This window comes from Melanaphis sacchari, unplaced genomic scaffold, assembly GCF_002803265.2.
Source record: "Melanaphis sacchari strain LSU unplaced genomic scaffold, SCAv2.0 Contig202_pilon_pilon, whole genome shotgun sequence".
NCBI lineage: Eukaryota > Metazoa > Arthropoda > Insecta > Hemiptera > Aphididae > Melanaphis > Melanaphis sacchari.
The window spans coordinates 903-21,367 of record NW_020270994.1 but is presented as its reverse complement, the minus strand read 5'-3'; the positions used below and the strand labels follow the sequence as shown (position 1 = coordinate 21,367).

General features: G+C 27.3%; 1 protein-coding gene across 1 annotated transcript; it reads right to left on the bottom strand.

Moving 5' to 3' along the window:
• Positions 1 to 1,009: 1,009 nt before the first annotated feature.
• On the bottom strand, positions 1,010 to 18,881 carry LOC112593417 (E3 ubiquitin-protein ligase Ufd4). Its single transcript, XM_025337805.1, has 37 exons — positions 18,500 to 18,881; positions 15,724 to 15,890; positions 15,420 to 15,654; positions 14,965 to 15,352; positions 14,762 to 14,868; positions 14,533 to 14,591; positions 14,256 to 14,473; positions 13,890 to 14,189; positions 13,669 to 13,816; positions 13,463 to 13,601; positions 11,811 to 11,987; positions 11,466 to 11,679; positions 11,352 to 11,387; positions 10,620 to 10,795; positions 10,383 to 10,553; positions 10,199 to 10,321; positions 9,801 to 10,037; positions 9,602 to 9,733; positions 8,996 to 9,529; positions 8,694 to 8,931; positions 8,457 to 8,633; positions 8,270 to 8,377; positions 7,646 to 7,809; positions 7,385 to 7,550; positions 7,150 to 7,316; positions 6,915 to 7,065; positions 6,542 to 6,823; positions 5,992 to 6,158; positions 5,779 to 5,931; positions 5,339 to 5,659; positions 5,148 to 5,278; positions 4,309 to 4,526; positions 3,700 to 3,913; positions 2,548 to 2,837; positions 2,200 to 2,470; positions 1,608 to 2,135; positions 1,010 to 1,292 (listed from the first exon to the last, which is right to left on the bottom strand). Exons 2-37 carry the CDS (start codon positions 15,861 to 15,863, stop codon positions 1,010 to 1,012), a joined length of 7,563 nt encoding a protein of 2,520 aa, XP_025193590.1. The 5' UTR covers positions 15,864 to 15,890; positions 18,500 to 18,881.
• Between the last annotated feature and the right edge of the window lie 1,584 nt (positions 18,882 to 20,465).

Below are 20,465 nucleotides of genomic sequence, written 5' to 3'. Positions count from 1 at the left end.
CATTAATATTTCATAGAAAACAATGATATATTTTATTTTTGGTTTATTTAAGGTTTTAGGTATCCAATCAAACTTAAGATACTTAAATTGAAAAATAATAGCATAAACCCCCCAAAATATATATTGCTTATACATTGTCTTTATAGAAGAAAATATCTTTTTTTTATTTTAATGGTTACATTTAATTATTAAATTATGAATATGGCTCCTTCTGCTCAGACTTAGTGAGTACTATGGGTACTCAAGGTACACTGGTTTATATTTTTACTTTTAAATTTGATAGTAGGTAAATTTACTCTGTTATTAAACATAGCATTGTTAATCATTGGATTATTCAAGTCGAATGATTTGATATGATATGCGTTTGTAAAATTGAGACACTACATATAGTATAGCGTAATCTAAATGTCATCAACAAAATAGTATTGTTTGTACAATGTTCGCTTTAAAATAGTATCTGCTATGAATATAGTGATAATAAAGTATCAACAACATGTTAGTTTTCATTTGAGATAGTCAATTATGCTTTCAAATGAGAGAAATAACAATAAAGAACACATATTGAATTCTACAAATTAAATTACATAATATTATGATTTATATTTTGATGAATGTTTTATAATTTTGCTAATTCTCACAAGACAAACAGTCAGTATAATATTTAATTTTTTAAAACCTTAGATCTATAATTATGACAAAACACTTACACTTAGGACTAAAAAAAAAATATATATTAATATTTAACATCACAATATCAATATATATTAGATAAATCATTATATGGAAACAATAAAAAAAAAAAATTATTATCACACTGGTACATATGAGTGGAACTTTTAAGATATTTAAATACTATTAGTTTGTAGCCACAGAAATTTAAAATTAAGTATATGGATATAAAAAAAAAAAATGGTGCACAACGAGAAATATAATTTTAAAGATACTATTTCTGCGAGAAACTTATATAGTTTGGTTAAAGATAATAACATTGTTAATAAAAATAGTGTTATTAGTTGAGGTGGAAACCTTTTTCAAGTGTTGCAGCTAACAGGCGTTCCCTCAATGTATGTTCATCAGGGTACTCTGGTAATTTCAAGTAATGGACGCAAGTGTTTACTGATGGGAAACTACCTGCACCAGCATCAACTTTACGGACCACAGTAAGCCTTGGATACAAATTTGCTAAGCCTCCCGGTGGTAACGACGAACAGCCAGTAGTAAATTGTAAGAATGATTTACGTTCTTCAGAATTCATTTGTTCCAAAACGTTTACCAAACGTAAGAATCCAGGACTGAAATAATATTTTAGAATTGTTAATAATAGTCAAAGTTAATTGTCTAGTGATTTAATAACTAAATAGCTATATGGGATTACACATTAACATAAATATAGATGTATATTATGTACAACATACAATTTAAATTCCTTAAAAATTGATAACCTATATTAAAAGTTTATACATAAAAATTTTCTATTTTATGTAAAAAAGTATTTAAATAAAATAAAAATTATAAGTTAAAAGCCTGGGTGTATTACAAAATTTTTTAGTCAATTAAACTAATACATAAAATTTTTTAAATATATCGATACTTTTTCTTTTTTATACCTTTCTTTATTATATCCTAATTTGGGTTCAGTGTAGTTCAATAGATCTTCTCGGGTCCATTCTGGTTCTTGTTGGCCACATAACATTCGTCTAATCTCAAGTGGAGTAAATGCATTTAACTTTTCATTTGAAAATACACGGCAAAAACCTGCCTTTAGTGCATCCATTTGTCTCTTAATACCTGTCTCCAATACAAAATCGGTCAATAAATTAACAAATTGCTCAACATTATCCATGTTAACATCCTTCTCGAGACCATCTTCAACTAAATTAATATGTGTAAATGGGAAACAGGAAGATGATGGTAAGTAAGTCATAGTCAAACTCAGGCTATCTAGGTCTACTTTGCCTACAGAGCCACATTGAAATCGTAAGTTTTTAATTTGTTCCTTTTTTTCTTCATCACTTAATGATTGATCTAATAAAATTTTTTCTTTTGCCAAAATTAACAAATTTAAATCTTTTATAAATATTGCTTGTTCTTCGTCAATATCAAACAAGTCTGATTCATTCAGCACTCTACCCGATCTAATAAATAATTGTATTTATTAAATATATTTTCAAAAAATATGTCAATAATCAGTCAACTTACTCATTATTTTTTGCTTTAGTTAAAAGTTTTAGGAACGGCAATGATAATGGAAGGTCGATTAAACGATTATCTTGAAGAACTTTTGCTAGGAACATGCCAAGGAACCAAAAATGTTTTACAGCTCTATCGCAACATGGTGAATCTTGAGGCAATGGTGCTGGGTAAAGTCCACCAGTACGTCTAACATAATAGCCAGGTGGTTTGACTCCTTCTTCAAGCCAAATACCTTGAGGAGTTTCTTCGGGCATATCATCATTACACATCCACATACCTACAATAGTATAACATGTTTACATTTTTAAATTAAATTTTAAGTAATGGAAAATTATCAAGATACACTATACTTACAGAGATCTTTTCGCTGAAACTCAGCAGCAATTAACGAATAAAATTCTAATGTGGGACCTAATCCAGTACCTTCTTCACCCATAAACTCGACTTCCAATACCGTTTGTCGATCAATGTGAGCGCGCATGAGTTGTCTACCCCATGCAAGTATATTTTCACCTCGTGGTATACGAACTCGATCATGTTTTAAACGACCAACTCTATACTCTTCTTCTCTTCTAAGAGGAAGACTTGAACCAGTGCGATGTCGTTCAACATTCTCTCGCTGAGATTGTAACCATACAATAGATCTAAAATGATTTATTATTATAACATTAAATACAAATAAATACTAATAAAATACAATAGAACTCCAATTATCCGAAAGAGAGAAAAAAGATTTATTTTTTATTATAACTTTTTAATTGTTATAGTATTTTGTCATTCCGCATAATCGTAATCGTTCATTATACATCCATCTTATAATTATCAAATGCTGATTATTAATATTTATTATTGACTATTGACATGGCGTTGGTATTTTGGTATTTTTCTTAGTAGGTCAGTTTTCTAACTGTGGTTAATTTAGTTGGTCAACCATTTTAACAGGTGAAATTCAGTGTCCATAATGTCATTATCAAGTCAATGTATTAAGAGATTCTGATGAATATAATGTGGTATAATGAAATAGTTCATAGCTTAAATGAAGTGATGCTGAAGGAGAGGAAAATGAAACAGATGAAAATTTGATTGAATATAGGCTGTCTCATAATAAAGTTTTTAATACCTTGGATTTGGTATTTAAATGACTTAAGATGTGAGACAAATTAAACACTACTCAATTGCTACAATTAATGAAATTAAGAAACTTTGTTGCTCTAATGAAAAAGTCAACAATGAAGTAGACTAAAATATCGCTGCTTTTCTAACCTTTGTAATAAATAATGTACACACCAAGTCAATTTTATCTTATTTTTTATGATATGAATTATGACAATAATTTGTTAATTGTCACAAATGTCAAATTATGTTATAAATAATGAATAAAATTTATTTATATGCATATATAACTTTTAATGTGTCATATTTCAATTATCTGGATTTATATTTATCCGCACCACCCTTGACAATATTTAGTTAGGATAATCAGTGTTCTATCATATATTTATTTACCTAGATGGCCCAAATGCAGTGCAATTAAAATACAAATGTCTTGTTTCAAATGGGAATAAAAATGAATAAGACAGGTTTAAATGTTCACACCAAGATGGAAGTGCACCTGAACTTAATACCAAAGGATCTTGAATTTGTTGAACAAGTTTATTAGTCATTTTTTTACTATTGAATATTTCACTGTTTGTCAACTCTCCGTCATCTTTAATTTGTGCTGAAAATCAGTATAAATTTAAATCAATATTAAAATTAATGGCAGCTTTCAAGAAATTTATTATTAGGCAGATATTTTTCAAATTTTTTGGAGAAAATGTTTTTAAACTTATCATATTTAAATCCACAATGATAAAATGAGGAATGCTATTGATAAAGTTTAATTTATAAGAATTGTTTGAATTGGAACATAAACAGAGCCATATTTTTGATGAAATTTTGTCACTAAGTTAACAATTGTATTAACAAATTAATGTTTAATTCTGAAGGTACTTTAATATCATATTTATATTTTTTCTTTCCCTCTTATTATATAGGTAAAGCTGTCTCACTAACTTAACTCTACTCTAAATATAATATATTAAATACATTAAACTATAATATAAAATCTGTTACCTTCGAAGAAGTCATCAGTGTATGGTTTAAGTAAAGAGATCATTGGATTAATGGAAAGATTATGAAGCTGCCTTAAGAGTTGAAGTACATGATCAACAGTGCAACCTGTATTACTTAATTGTGTTCTTGTAGAAAATATAGGTAAATCAGAATCCCATTGATTATCAGGATCTGAATTGAGTATTTGATCTTTGTTGGTTAATTCTTCATACATGATTCTATAAATAATTATTTCATTAAAATGTAATAAATATTATAATATTCTGTAAAAATATATCTAAATGTTCATTTTGTGTAAAATAGACATAATAACATTAATAAACTTGTTAAAGTGTGGATGATTCTATAGTAGTAAATTTATTCTATCTATAAAGTTAACTAATTGTTTAAGCTAGTAGGCATCTTTAGTAAAATAAAAATTTTTAAGCTTTGCTGCTGGGTCTGATAGTACACAAACTTAAATGCCAAATTGCCTAAAGTTGAAAGGCTAACACAGGAGCTGTCAATTAAATTCTATGGAAAACCAGATTTGAAAAAAAAATTTAAGGGGCAGAAATCTTTAAAATCAGTTAATAATTGCTATTATTGTGACTATAGTTGTAAGTAAAGATAAATGTCGGTTCCTAATATATCAAATATTGATCATGTGCAAAAAACTAGTATTAAAAAAAATATTGTTGGTGGAACAGATATATACCTACAAGAGGCTGGATTTAACCTGCGGTTTAGGTGACAACCCTTTGCCTAATAGATAAAAAATAGCAGCATAAGGTCGACCACTCATATTTGTTAAATAACCAAACTTTTTTCTATATGAATAATTATTATCTTTTACTCACGTGTAAGTAGGTTCCCAAATTCGCCGAGATTTTTCTTGACGACTACCAAGATCTGCCAATTGAGCCAACTTCTGAACAGCATGAAAAATTGTCCAATTAGAATCTTTAAGCTCAACTTCTACATCTTTAATCTGTAAATTTAATTATAAATAAATAATTGAAAATTTGAAAATTAAGTTTTACATCCTTACTCCTGGCAAATTAGGTCCTTTTAGAGTCAACTTAATTCTTGGTAATGATGTTTGGTTGTTAACAGTAGTCGAATTTTCGGTAAAAACATCAGGAATTTCATCATTTTCATCATCAGGGGGAGCAATAACTTCTAAATCAGATGTTTGGTTGACATTAGTACGCCCTGGCCGAGGATCAAATGCTGGTATTAATGCTGTGAATTCTCTTCTAAGAACATAATCATCATCCCACGAACGTCTTTTATATGGATTACCACATCTATCAGCACCCACAATACTTTCAATAGCAGCATGCTGTTGGGCTGCAAATGCTTCATCTTCCTAAAAAAAAAAAGAAGTTATATTATTAATATTAAATTAATATATAACTAGATATTTTATGTTTGATATAGTAAAAAAAATCAATAACATGATAATTAATCAGCTCATTCACTCCTTACCATACTTAGTAGATTTCTGGAGACCATTACCTCTTCATATTCTTGTTCATCTTCGTTTTCATCATCATCTGGAATATCATCATCTTCAACAATTTCTTCATCATCTTCAAGTTCTGCAAATAAGGCTGGAGCACGAACACTGTCCAAAAAATCCTATAAAAGGCGAGTTGTTAGTACATTAAATAAACTATGACACAAAATACAGACACTAACTTCTAAACTGACTTGTTCACTATCACTTGATGTCGATGCTAAACTCATAGTTAGAGCTTCACCAACACAAAATGTTCTATTTGCAATGGTTGTAATAGAACATGAATTATTTGAAGTATTATTAGCCGATAAGCTAGGATAACTTTGTGCTGTTTGAAGCAAACCACCTAAAATAATAATTTAAACATTTATATCCTAATTATAATACTTTTATATTAGTAAAATAATCTTGTTTCGAGTTTTATAAATAATAATTTTAATAATGGAATTGAATAAATAAGTTATGAATAATGATATACTTACTATTATAATTTATTAATAACATTTATTTTTAAAATATTTGTTTTTACTATATACTTAAAAGTTTAAGAAGCAAGTTACATTTTAAAAGTTTTTTTTAAATTTTTAAAAACAATAAAAATTTTTTTTTTTAATTTCCTAAATAATAAGGACTATAATGACTAGTTAATAATTTATTTATCAAATTTTATGTAGATAAGGTTTAGTGAATTATTATTTCAATATTATAAATATTGTTATAATTACTTACTTGGAAAATTAGAAGATAGAGCCAAACGAACAAGACTGGATACTGAAGTTGGTACACGTTGAGGCATATGATTAGGAACTTGAGTTTGATTATTATGACTATTGTTTCGATCAAAATTCCTATACTTTTGATATGGAGCATAAGTTTCTGCTAAAGGCTTTTGTAATGAAATATCTCCTTGTGTTCTAGGTGGTGCATTAGATGCTAAATTTGGAACACTAACACTCATGTGATTTGAAGAATTATTTCGGTTCTCTTCTTTTTTATTTTCTTTTTCTAAATCTAACAAACAATAACCGTGTTAAAATTTTAAAATAATTTATCTGAACATTTATTAGTTAAAAATATTTAAAAAAAAAAAAAAAAACAATACCTAAATTATTTGGACTACATATCTCTGTATTAAAAGCCGAGTTGTTTGCATTATTTATTAAAGTATCAGTAGGTAGATCTTGTGTTTGAGTATTGGAAACATCTGATGTATTATGATGCATGATTATAATTGGTTTTTCTTTTGAGTTAACCTGAAATATAGATAAAATTGAATACAATATAATTTATTTTAAAACTTTAAAATACAGAATATTAAAAATAAATAAATAATTTACTTTATTATTAGGAGGTGAATCAATTTGAATGGATTGTAATGTGTGAACTAAACTGGTAACAGAACTACGTCTGTAAGTTGGTTTCACTCTTCCCAAAGCTGGTAAAAATTCTTCTTCATAACAGTTACTATTTTTCTTATTATTTTCAATATTTTGTTGAGTTTCATCTAAGAAAAAAAAATTATAATGTAAAGATTAAAATAATATATAGTGATTTTTATATTAATTTACTAACCATTTGATGTAGATTCAACAATTGTAGCGAGATCAACTGAAGGAGTTGGGTGGACTACTATTCGAAGGGAATTATCTAATGAGTTATTAGTTGCTGGAGTTACTGTAGAAGGTTCCATTCTCATGACTGACATTATGGTATCAGTAAATTGCTGTGCGGCGGCTTGCTATAATATAATTCAACATTTTATAAATTTAACATATAATAAATTTTATAAAATAATGAATTGATTTATAAATAATAATAGGTTCCAACAACTACCTTTACTGCCAAATTCTCTGCAGAAGATATTTGATCTGTATTGGTTACAGAAACAATAGCATTATTATCATTAGATGTTTCAGGTAAAATAGGAGTAGAACTAGACATTCTTGTCATGATGCTAGATAGGGTTGCATTTGGAATGTTTTTGAACATTTTTGAAGCTATTACAAAAAAAAAATAAATAAATATGCAATTAAAATACATTGATTTTTTAGATTTTTTAAGGGTTGCAAATAATTAACATGCAGTTAACACAATGGATTTCTATCAAATAAAATATACATATAATATAAGAATAATATGTTGAAAACTGTAGTCTTAACAGTGCTTGATTTGAAAAAGTGTATCACATATTTTATTTTTGTAATATTGAAGCATATTAAATTATTTTAACATTAAATTGATATTTTATTTTTGATTTTAACTAATTCAAGCACTGATTAAACTATGGTGCAAGCTTAAATTATATTTTAATTTGAGTATAAATGCTTACAGATAATCTAAATTCTAGAGGATATATTTAAATTATACATTTGTACAAAGGGTTCTACATGCTACAAATAAAACACACAACTGGTAAAATTTTTGAGATTATAAACAACTATCTTATTCATCACATACAGGCAGATGTAGGTTGGGGTTCATTGACTAGCCGTAGATCATACTTTCCTTCAGCACCCATTCGGTATGAGTTTGTAACTCCGTGATCCCACAAAACGTCTATCCAACCTGACCCCAATATTAAAGTCTTAAATTTAAGACTTAAGATTCACATTATTAAAATAAATTAACTATAAACACTATTTACCATTATGCAAGTCTCCAGTAACTGTTCCAACACAAGGTGGATTTCCATCTTGATCTCTCCATTTCCAATCAATACCACGCATGACTCGAGCGCCAGTTACCATTTGCTTATACATTTGTGCCTTGAACATACGTCGTTGACGTTTCAGACTAGCTTCTGCTTCTTTAGCTGCTTTACCTACAAAATATAATTTTATTTCTATTTACGGTTAAAAAACATTATGAATTATTAACTTACCTAAGTCTTCACATACACCAGTAACATTTCCATAAATTTCAAAACCAGATAATGAGAGATAATGTGTTTGCCCTGATGCATTTTTACCATTCTGTTGTATTCTAACATGCCGCCAACCCTGAGTTTCTTCCTTATCATTTATTTCTATGGACCAAGTAGCAGTATTTCCTGGTTCATTTAATGCTGTATCATCAATATGTGTGTATAAAGTAATCCAATTAGAGCCATCTTTAGACATCTGTTTAAATCATAAATATATAATAATGAAAAATATTAATAAAAATAAATAATAATTATCTTACTTGGAATAACCAATTTCGCAGTGCAGAACGACCATAACCTCTAGCATGCCTAAGCGTATAATCAGTTGGAATTATAAATAACCCTAAGTCAATAGAAAACCATGCTTTGCTATCATCATTAGTATGACAGTTAATTGCAACAGAATCTCTGCTTAGAATATCTTCTACTTGACCATATGGTAAATTGCGACCATCTGAAGACTGAACTAGCATTAATCCATATTGACCTGGATTAACCCAATCTACTGAAGTTTTTCCATTTGTTCCAATCCAATATAAGACACCATTTTTATCAAAATCATAATAATGCTTGAACTTCATTGGTATATTATTTTTATCTTTGAGTTTCTTAACATAATTATATGTGGTACGTTCATGATCATACCACTGTTTAGCAACCATTTTTAATAGATGTTTTTCAAGTTGATGCACAGTAGTTAGAGGCTCCATTCTTAAGCCTCTACCAGTACGATCAACAAGAGTGGTTTCTTTAACAGCTTTTTCCAAACGAAATCTTATACGCCTTGATAATATCTAAAAAAAAAAAAAAAAAAATGTTTTACCATCAATATACACTTGTTTATAAATAAACTATTATTATTTTACTTGTAATCCGTGGAAAGGACCAGGGGATTCATACAAATACACAGGTAATCTTTCAATAGATTCTAAGACAGATATCAGCTTTTGTACTAAAACAGAAGCACAAGTCTCTATTCCTTTTTCATTTTTCTTTTCCTGATTAACAATTAAAAATAAATTAGTTCAAATAAATTATGACATTAATAAATAAATAAATATTTACTTTGAAACATTTAACAAAAATTTCAATCCTAAGTTTCTGTAATTCTATATCATCATCTTCTTCAAGACTATTGATTGTTAAAAGTTTTAATAAAACTTCAACTAAACCACTGCTATATATTTCATATGCCGAAACACTGCCTTCATCTTCCATTAACAATTTTTTTAAGTCTAATACTGCTTTGCAAAGAGCTGATTCCCAAAAATCTTTATTGGAGCCATCTCTGATTACAGAAGACTGAGAAATTAAAAAACATTATTAATTCAACAATGGGGACAGAAAAAAGAATGATTTTATTATGTTTTTTTACAACATATATTATTTTGATGTAAGCACTAAGCGCACAAAATTATTATTTATGCAGTTGTAGCTATTTACTATATTTTAAGAATACATACTTGATTTTGAATAGCTGATTCAATAGCTTTGACAATTTTGCTTAACCTTGAGACAACACCCCTTGGCTGAGCCTGAGCAGCTTTAAAAAATGAATCAAATATTTCTTGTGCTTGTTTACGAATCTAAAGAATTATATAGATTGTTTAAATAAATATAAATAAAGAAGCTGTAAGTAATATTTACCTTTTGTCCAATACTTTCAGCTGTTGCTGCTACTATATTTGCTTTTTTAACTGTTTCCCAACCTGAGGTAAAATCACTTTTAAGTGGTATCAAAGCAGTAAACATATGCTGATTACCACGATTAGATTGAAAAGAAAATCCATTGGTTCCATATATTAATGTTGTAATTTGCTATAAAATTAGTCAAATATTGTGATAAAATAATACTTTAAATAAATAAATCAAATATATAATTACTTGTAAACCATCAGAGTTTTGTATGCTTAGTTCACAATCTTTTTTTGAAATAAGAATCCAGTTACCAACTGCTATTCTATTTAAACCTGGAGTACTTAAAATTGGTTGGCTAACTGTATTAAGCTTAACAAACACTTTGGCTTTTAAATATTTTTCAATAAATTCAGTTTTGTTTTCTAAAAATAACAATAATTTATTGTTATTATAGTCACAAATATAACATACAGCCTTATATAATTATATTCTATTAAATCAAAACAGTATGCTTTATACAAGTTAATATCTATTATTATAATTTAAAAAAGAACGTTCTTGAAATTAAGTAATTACTAAAATGCAAAATTAATTAAGTTGTACAAGGGACATCACAATGTATTAAAAAGAACACAAAGCAGATGTAAAATATAGATGAGAAAACTTTATATGATTATGGTTCTATGTTTTACAATTAATAAAAACTATTACCGCATAATATATATTTAATAAAATGTCCAAAATGTTATGAAAAAGATATAACTTCAAATTCTCTGGATTATATGAAATAATTTGAAATTCTGATGGTCAATTAAATAAATTATGGTAATATAATATTAAGCAATATTACAGAAAAATAAAAATTGAATAGCAGAAAAGATAGTATGATAATATTAATGAAAAAATTATAAGATTGCAAATACTAAGTTCGTTAAATTAAATTAATAATAATAGTTATTAATTAAACTGCATATTTACCATCTGTAGATGGTTGATCAGTAACTCTAGTTTTATCTATATCAAATTCATTCAATATAAATTTAAAATATGCACATATTGTAAAGTATAAAAGAAAATAATTTGTAAATTTACTTGTATCTGGCTGTCCTTCAGGGCTTCCACTGGAATACATTGTGGACAATTTATCATTGATCATAAATCTAAACCATCCATTACTACCATTTGACAACTCTAAGACAACATAGTCATTCCAAGCATAAAGACAATCTCGACCACGACAGAAAAACCATTCTTTCCAATGATATGCATGACCTGGCAATATTTCTTTAGCATCCTCAATTTGAAACTAAGTAATCAATAAATATATGAATCAAAATGTATACATCATTACAGAGATTTATTCACAAAAGACACTAATTTCATCAATTTATTTTAATTATTGAATCAAAGTGTAATTAATAACTTTTTAATACATACAGTTTTTGAATCAATTTGTTGGACTTTATATTTTTCTGGATTACTGTCAGGTCCAATAAGCTGTTGTACTTTACAAAAAACTCCCAGACGTGCAAAATGGTCAAGAAATGTATCTTGAGACTTATTTAAAAGGTCATAAATGGTTTGTAAAGCGATGACATGTCCATCATCATCTTCCTAAATTAAGCAATATCAATTATTTAAATACAATTTATTAAAATAATTATATTAAAATATATTGAACACATTATATTTAAGAACAAAAACAATTTATTTAAGATAAAAATGCATGGATTAATACATGGTTAAAGACATTTGCAACTATTTCCATTAAGGAGATTCGATTCTTAGTAGGTATTTTTACTTACCAAACTGAACTTATTAATTGTATAGAATTTCCTAATAATGAGATATGAATTATATAAACATAGTATAATTTGAATTTGTCAGTTAAGCTAAAATTACCTGATACTTTGAAATTGAAATTTTCTTAACCATTCAAAATTTGATTTTAACATTTTTGGAATAATTTAAAAGTAACATTTAATATGTAATAACGGAAGAAAGTCAATTTAAACATAAAAAATTTAAATGTTTTCAGTAATTTTATCGGATATTAGGATAATGCAATTGGCAAAATATCAATATTTTAGAATTAAGTAATTATTACTCATTATGCAATTTATTGTTATGTATGTATACGTGTGGGAATGCTTTGTTAATTATTTTACATATGTCATATATAACATATACTACTATTACTAGGAATTAATGCGCTTAGAAAATAATCTAAAATTAACTCATTAAAAACAGTAAGTATCGAATTCCCTTAATGGATTATATATTAATACTATAAAATATTAGATACATAAATGCTTCTTTAATAATTAAAATCATACCGATTAATTAAATTAAAAATTTATTTTCTAAATTTTATTTTAAGTAAGATAAAAAAAATAATTATACTTATTTACACAATTTTAATCGGTACATAATTAAATTTAACAAAGAGATGAATTGTTGTGAAATTTTCATTTTTTTTTTCTATTTAGTAGAATTATTAGTAATTATAAATAATTCAACTTAATATTAGTTAATAGTTTAAATATTTTATTTTTCAATAAAATTAATGAAGTTGAAGTATGCTTTTTTTTTTACTGTGGTACTACGGTTGAGAGGGAGCACTAACATATATATTTTTTTTTAATTCAGAAGAATTTTCTTACGAATATTAACTTTTAAGACTTGGTATATAATATAATTGATTTTAAAGATTTATTAAGTATAATATTATTATGAAAAATAAATCATTCAATTAAATGTATTATTTATGCAGTCCTAAATTTTTCTATGAGGCGTGCAAAACAATTAGATTATTTTACCATCAAAGATTTATAATTTTTTTTAATAATTAACATCTTGTAGAGTTTTCGAGGCAAATATTTCTGGCCCTCATCACTCATATCACAGTAAAACAGCCAAGTCTTATCCTGGAATAAAGTTAATTTGGCAAAATAAAAGCATTTTAATTTCCTAAATAGAATAAAGCAGTTCAGAATTTTTAAAAAGTAATTGGAAATTTTTTTTTTAAAACATTAATAAATAAATAAAAATAATTAATATTATACACATAAAATTAATTTAAATATTACCTCATTATCAAGAACAGTAGCAAGCACTTCAACCAACAAAGGGGCAAGATTATTTGGACAATCAGGTCTACATATATCTTCTAACCAATCTGGTTTAATGTAGTGAACCATTTTTTTAATTAAAGAAAGAGATGTTCTCCTAAAATTTTGTTTTCAAATGCAATATATTAAAAACAATTTTTTTTTTCATTTATTTTAAACATTACCTGATTGACGGAAGCATAGTTGATTGAAAAGTATGACAAAAAACAGGCAATAAACGTTTGAGATAAATTGCAGCCATTTCTGGATCTCCTTTTGGTTCTTTAGATTCATTTGACTGAACAATTTCATTTTTGGAAGACATTAACCACTCTACAAAAATAATTTTTACTTTTTAGTGTTTATTCCTATTAAATTATACATAACTAATAATTAAAAATCTAACCAGGAGATTCCAATATAGCAGCGACTTCCCGATGTCCTTCATCCATTCTTTCTCGTGCCTTATCTAATGGAGTTTTGCCTTCTTCATCTCGAAGTTCCGGATTAGCACCATTTTTTAGAAGAATTTTAGCTATAGATGGCCTTCCAAAACAAGCAGCATAATGTAACGATGATGACCTAAGACCTTTATTGACATCAGCTCCCTTAGAACACAAATATTCTACCATTTCTTGAGTACCAAATGCAGAAGCCCAGTTCAATAAAGTTTGACCAACTTCATCCACAAAGTTTACATCAATTGCTAAGCAAATTAACAAAATTATATAATTTATGAGATAAAATGAACAGTATATTTTATTTTACATACCACCAGAATTTACAGCTTCCATCAATGCTTCTGTGTCTTTACTTCTGATACAATCAATTAAATGACGTTGAGATTTTTCAGCACTAGAATCTAAACGTCGAAGTTTTGGTAATAAATTATTGCTTGTACATGCTACTGTACTCCATGATACAGCATCACGTCCTTCAAGAAGTAACACTAGTAATAAATCAACTAAACGCATAGTATCCAAACAGCATCTAAAATATAAATTATTTATTAAAAAATATTATAACTAAGAAAAAAATAAAAAAATTACCTTTCATCGCCTTTAAGAGCTTTTTCAATTGCATCAGCCAAGTTAGATCTAAATAAATCCTAAAAGAAAATTATATTCATTATTTATACAAATTACAGTTTAATATTTTCATTGTTTTTTTAACATTTACCTATATTATTGCAACAAATAATAATACTTAAAAGTAAATTGTATAACATAAAATATATTTAAAATGTATAGATTTTACTATTTAATAAATAAAACATACATGAGATACAGATTTAGATCCACGACAAAGAGTAGTTAACAAGCTTATAACTGTAGATATGGATTGAGAAGATTTAACCTCAGTAGTCGAAGTATTTGCATTTAGACCTGAAAATGAAAAATATAAATAATTTATTGTTAAGCTTTTACTTTATAGTTATCAGAATAAATAATAATAATGAAATTATTTAAAAAATTATGTACCAGGTGTTCCTATATTTGTTACTGTAGGTCCAGCTGCAGAAGATAATCGAAGTATTAACTCATTTAAAAGTCCGTGTTGCGCTAGAGGAGCTGGATCAATTCCACGACGTGTAAATCTATCAGATAATGAAGCAAAGCATCTCAAAGCTCCATCAGAAACATGAGAGTCATCATGTTTAAGCATTGTAGATAAAGATTCAACACAAGTGGGTAATGATGCTTCATTTGGTTCCATTTTAGTACATAATCTAGAAACTACAGTCATAGCAGAATGTAGAGTATCTTTATGTACACAAGATCCAACATCGCTAATGAACAATAATACAGAACTTAGGCCACCAGCCTCAAAAACAGCACCTGCTTCGCGAGTGCATATTAGTTCCAATACCTAAATTATCAAAAATAATAAAAATAGATTACTTATTTAAAATCTTTCAAATAAAAAATGAACATACTTTACAACATTGTTCAGCTAAATCTTTATTAGTTCTTGAAAATATATCTGTAATTACTAATCGATTGCAAATTGCTTTTAATGCACCATCAATTGCCACAATACGTCTAGTACATTCAGCAGATACATCTAGATAATAAGTGATTGCTCTAGCAGTCACTTCAAGTACACTATCAGGAGCAGTTTCATCGAGAAATATCCGACATAGTGCTGGTAAAAATGAGCGAGGCGGACATCTAAAAAATAAAGTTTTGATAATTTATAATTTTATACTTTGTCAAAATAATTATAAATTATTGCCTTACACTTCAAAACATCTGTCAACGTTATCAGACATCAATAGTAACATACATAACTGTTCTAGTGCTATGAGTTGCATATCTCTTTCATCACCCTGGCCCATGTTAAGCCACTCCAGAAGAGTTTCTGGATCAACATCAGCCATTTTTTATGAATGATTGTACAATGAACTCTAAAATAATTAAAAATATATGGATAAATAAACTAAAGTAAGCAACACAATTCATATAAAAATAAAAACAATGTATAATGTAATATAGGTACAAATATTTGGCAGAGATTTGAGTATATACTTTTATATCAAGGTCATGGCAAGTAATCAAAAATAACTTAATGTTTTATTTTTGAGTGATTTATTTTATTCAAAAAATACTTGATCAGTATTTTATTGTTCCTATAAAATTAAATTATGTTGAAAAATTATGATTAAATAAATATAATATACAAAAGTAATTGTTTTTTGGTTTGAATTTTTAAAAACATAATATTATGTTTACTTAAACATTAGTATTAACAAATATAATTTTAATAATATACCAGACAATAATATTAACTTGACTTTTGAACATCGAATACTGTTATTATTTAGATAAAAATGTAATAAATAAAAGATAAGCAAATACTTAATTCAAGTATAATTTGAAATATAAAAGTATAAATATAAAACATTTCTATTAAAAAAGAAATAATATGTTGAATACCTAATATTGTTTATTAAGATTTTAAAACAAAAAATGTACAGCCCAGTCAATAATAAAAATAAAGTTTTAAAATAAAATTTTGAGATATAATTTTTTAGTTGATATAAGTAGGAAATCAACTTAACTTTTATAGTAGAACAAATAAAACAAAGAAGTTTACTACAGTTGTATTCTATAGTATTAATATATACTAACAGAAGATCCATCAATATTACAAAATTAGGCAAAATTAGGCAAAAATGTATTTATATAGGTAATATAACCACTTTGGAATAAATTGATTTATAAAAAAAATATGTGACACCTATTTAAATGTTCGATATAACTTTTTCTCATAAATGGAACTTATGATCAGTGTTAAAATAATAATAACTTCAGTAATCATGTTACTTATGTTTTCATGATAATATCATACCTTGACCTTAATAAAAAAAATCAATACCAAACATTCAAATGATAACAATTTTGCTGTAAATGTACCAACTGTATTATCTAAAAAATAAAGTCGATATTAAAATCAACAAAATTGACAATTAAAAAAAATATATATATATTATTATACAGGGTTGGTTATTCAAATTATAAATTGTATTTTTTTTAAAGAATTTTTATGTATTAGAAATAAAAAATTATAATATGATATTACAGACACCTTAAACTGTGAAAAATGCAAGAATTTTATTTAATGCAATAGGCACTGTTTATTTTATTCATTAAAATAGGAACATATTTAAAAAAAAATACTTAGGCAATAAACTATTAACAAAAAATGTAAAATACTAAAATATTAAGAGATTTTAAAGAAAATATACTTTTTTACTTACATTTTGTAAAAATTTTAATTTAGATTAAGATTAAAAAAATAAAACTAGGTTAACTTTATATAACACTAAAATGAACATTATATTTGAATTGGTCCCTCAAAAGTCATAATTTTATAATTAAATTTGGTGTCAGTAAAAGACAACTCACAAGTATCTAATAGTTTTAATTAATAAATGGCAGTTATTGCTTAAAAATTTGTTTACTCGTATTATACAATTATTTTTACTATTTGTGTTAAATATAATCAGTAGTAAATAGTAATCAATATTTTTGGGAAAAATTTGTCCAGAATTCAATTTCATATCAGTTTGATGCTCAATAACATTAATTTTATTTAAAGCCAAAAGGTTTGTTTAAATATCAATAATAAGTATTAATACTTCTTAATACATCGCGTAACAGTGTAAAATACCTTAGCAAAATATTTGGCTGATAGTGATTCTATAAATACTTAATTGATAATTTTTTTAATTTTTTTAACTTAAAAAATCTGTTCTCTTGAATCTTGGTATTCAACTAAAACAAAATTACCCATTGCCTAATTTTTAATATCTCATAATAAATTCTGCTAACTAACAAACTATTAAATGTAGTTATTCGTATACAACATGATATAATGTTTAATAGTAAAAATATATCCTAAAAATTTGATTCCTACTCGTCCTATATGTACCTACAGAAAATAATATGCAACATTTATATTGTTAAGTTTTTAAGTATGATACATGTTATGATATGTAAAAACAATCATGACCTATCGAGTGCCTAATTTGAAATGTCAATAAACTAAAATTTTTATTAAGGTAATGGCATGATTTAAATGAAGAAAAAATTAATGACACTGAAACATATTAACTATAATACTAAGCTTTGAGGATAAGGCAGAAGCCAGGAGTACAGAGGAAGCGATTAATATTTGAAGACATATTAAAGGGATAGCGGCCAAGTATCAAATTAATATACCTCTATGAAGTTAACAGTTATGGGTTGTCAATGTCTGATCAGTACACTGCTAACACGACAGCGATTGATGGGCAAGTAGCTACGTGGGGACTCGAGACCAAAATATTGTCGGCGGCGACCTGGGATTCTACTCTCGTCACGATCAGACAGGGGAAATTATGACCGAACAAAAACCGATTACTTTGATGTCCGCGCGAGTTTACCAGGCGTTCGGTTAGTTCTAATTTCTTATTTTGTTCGTGCGCGTTGTCGCGACTCTAAATTGATGTGCTAGGTACGTCGGAATACTCACAGTAGCGTCTATATTCGCCCAAAATCGTCGTCGAGCTACAACCACCAGATGTTCCGCAACGTACAGCGCATATTCTGTACACGCTTAAACGTAGTTAATCGCACACGGCCATAGACGGGAATAGTAAAATGCAATACTTATACTACAAATACACAATTGACACAACCAGAACACACGTACGTACACATACGCGCGCGCACAAACGATTTTCGCAATCTGGAACTCAAACGAAAACTACACAATGGGAATAGGAAACAGAAGAAAGATATTGCGTTACAACTTATTCGTGTTTTGTTATTACGCCGATCAAGACACTGTCTACGATGAATGATGATGGCCGTCGGTCGGTACTCGGTCGGACCCGTACGGCTGTACACTAATATCACGGGTGGGGGACTGGTGTCGATGTTGGCGTACGGATGAGAGGGGCGACAGTGACTCGGCGGAATGTTAACATTCTACTTACTATTATCAAGTCGCCAAGTGGTGGGAGATAATGATAACCGGCTAAAACCAAAACAAATTCGCCATGAATCACGATTTATTTTTCTATTGTTTAGTATCGTTTTACTCCAATAACCATTAATAATTAAATAATGTACCATTTTTTTTTTTATTGCACATAACAACAAATGTTCACGATGAATTAATTCTCAACTGATGAATCAATATTTCGACGCACTGCAATCTGGTCTTTAAAGACGAAGATGGATAATTATTGTCCATTACTGTTAGTACGTCATATTATTGAATGCTCATGACGTCGTCTGTCGCGCGTGATAGACTAAGGTTAAAAATATAATCAGTACTTCAACTCCATAATTTAATGTACATTGCGTTTAATATACAGCTGATTGCGGTGCCTACGTCTCAGCGACACGGCGTTATTGGGTACCGCATTACATCGAATACGCCAAAAGTTTAAATTTCGAACCAGAACAGCTGTTCGACGTTGTCTCAGTCGATCTGTATTAGTTTATTTACAATTTATTATACATAATCGTAATTAAAACTCAGAAGTCAGAACCATGTAATCGTCTTTACATTAGATTAGTACCTGCAACAAACCTTCATGAGATATTTATAGACATACGCTTATGTTTTTCTGGATAAAGATAGACGAAGATACCCTCACTTACATTGCAATCGCTTATCTTCAATATTCATACTATTTATTTGTTGCGCAGCGTGTCTAACTATTATTTTGTTTTATTTATTGTTGATTTGATTTAGAAAAAGTAGTATTGTAAAACCGATAGGTTTAAATATCGTGTTCTTACTTCACGAAATATTTTCGCGTATTTGTTTTAAATTTTGATCAATAAGTAAATGTACACCAATCATTATAATCCAGTGTGCGGTTTATAGATAGGTATTTAATTAAAACACAAAATTGTAAGAGATTTTGACACTGTCAAAATTCTAATTACGATAAAGCCTCATATATATAATACACTTTTATGTTATTTAAAGTTAAATCAAGAGTAAAATGATACAGATTTTATTTCACTAGATTTGATTCTTATATCGTTTTAATAACAACATGCGTCATGATAAGTAGGTTTTCCTACAATAAAATATGATAGTATAATATAATTATATTTATTTATATTCGATATGGGATTCGTAGTTACTACGACAACAAATAAAAAGGCTTACTGTTTAGTATAAATAAAAATATCACAGTTACATGTTTTAAATTCTGATCCGAATGATTTACAATCTTGACAATTATTAACAATTTGGGTGTTAATAGTATTGATACACTATTTATAAATAATAAGTACATGGCGTAACCTTGGAGAAGTAGATAAATATTTCACTGCCTGAGATAAGAGTAGTTATTATTATTTTTAATATGTATTCTCATTTATTATAATTTGTTTCATAAAAACAAAATATTGTTTTGTTGTACTTTTCTAAACATCACGGGATAAGGGTAGATGATTTATTATTATCACGTCCT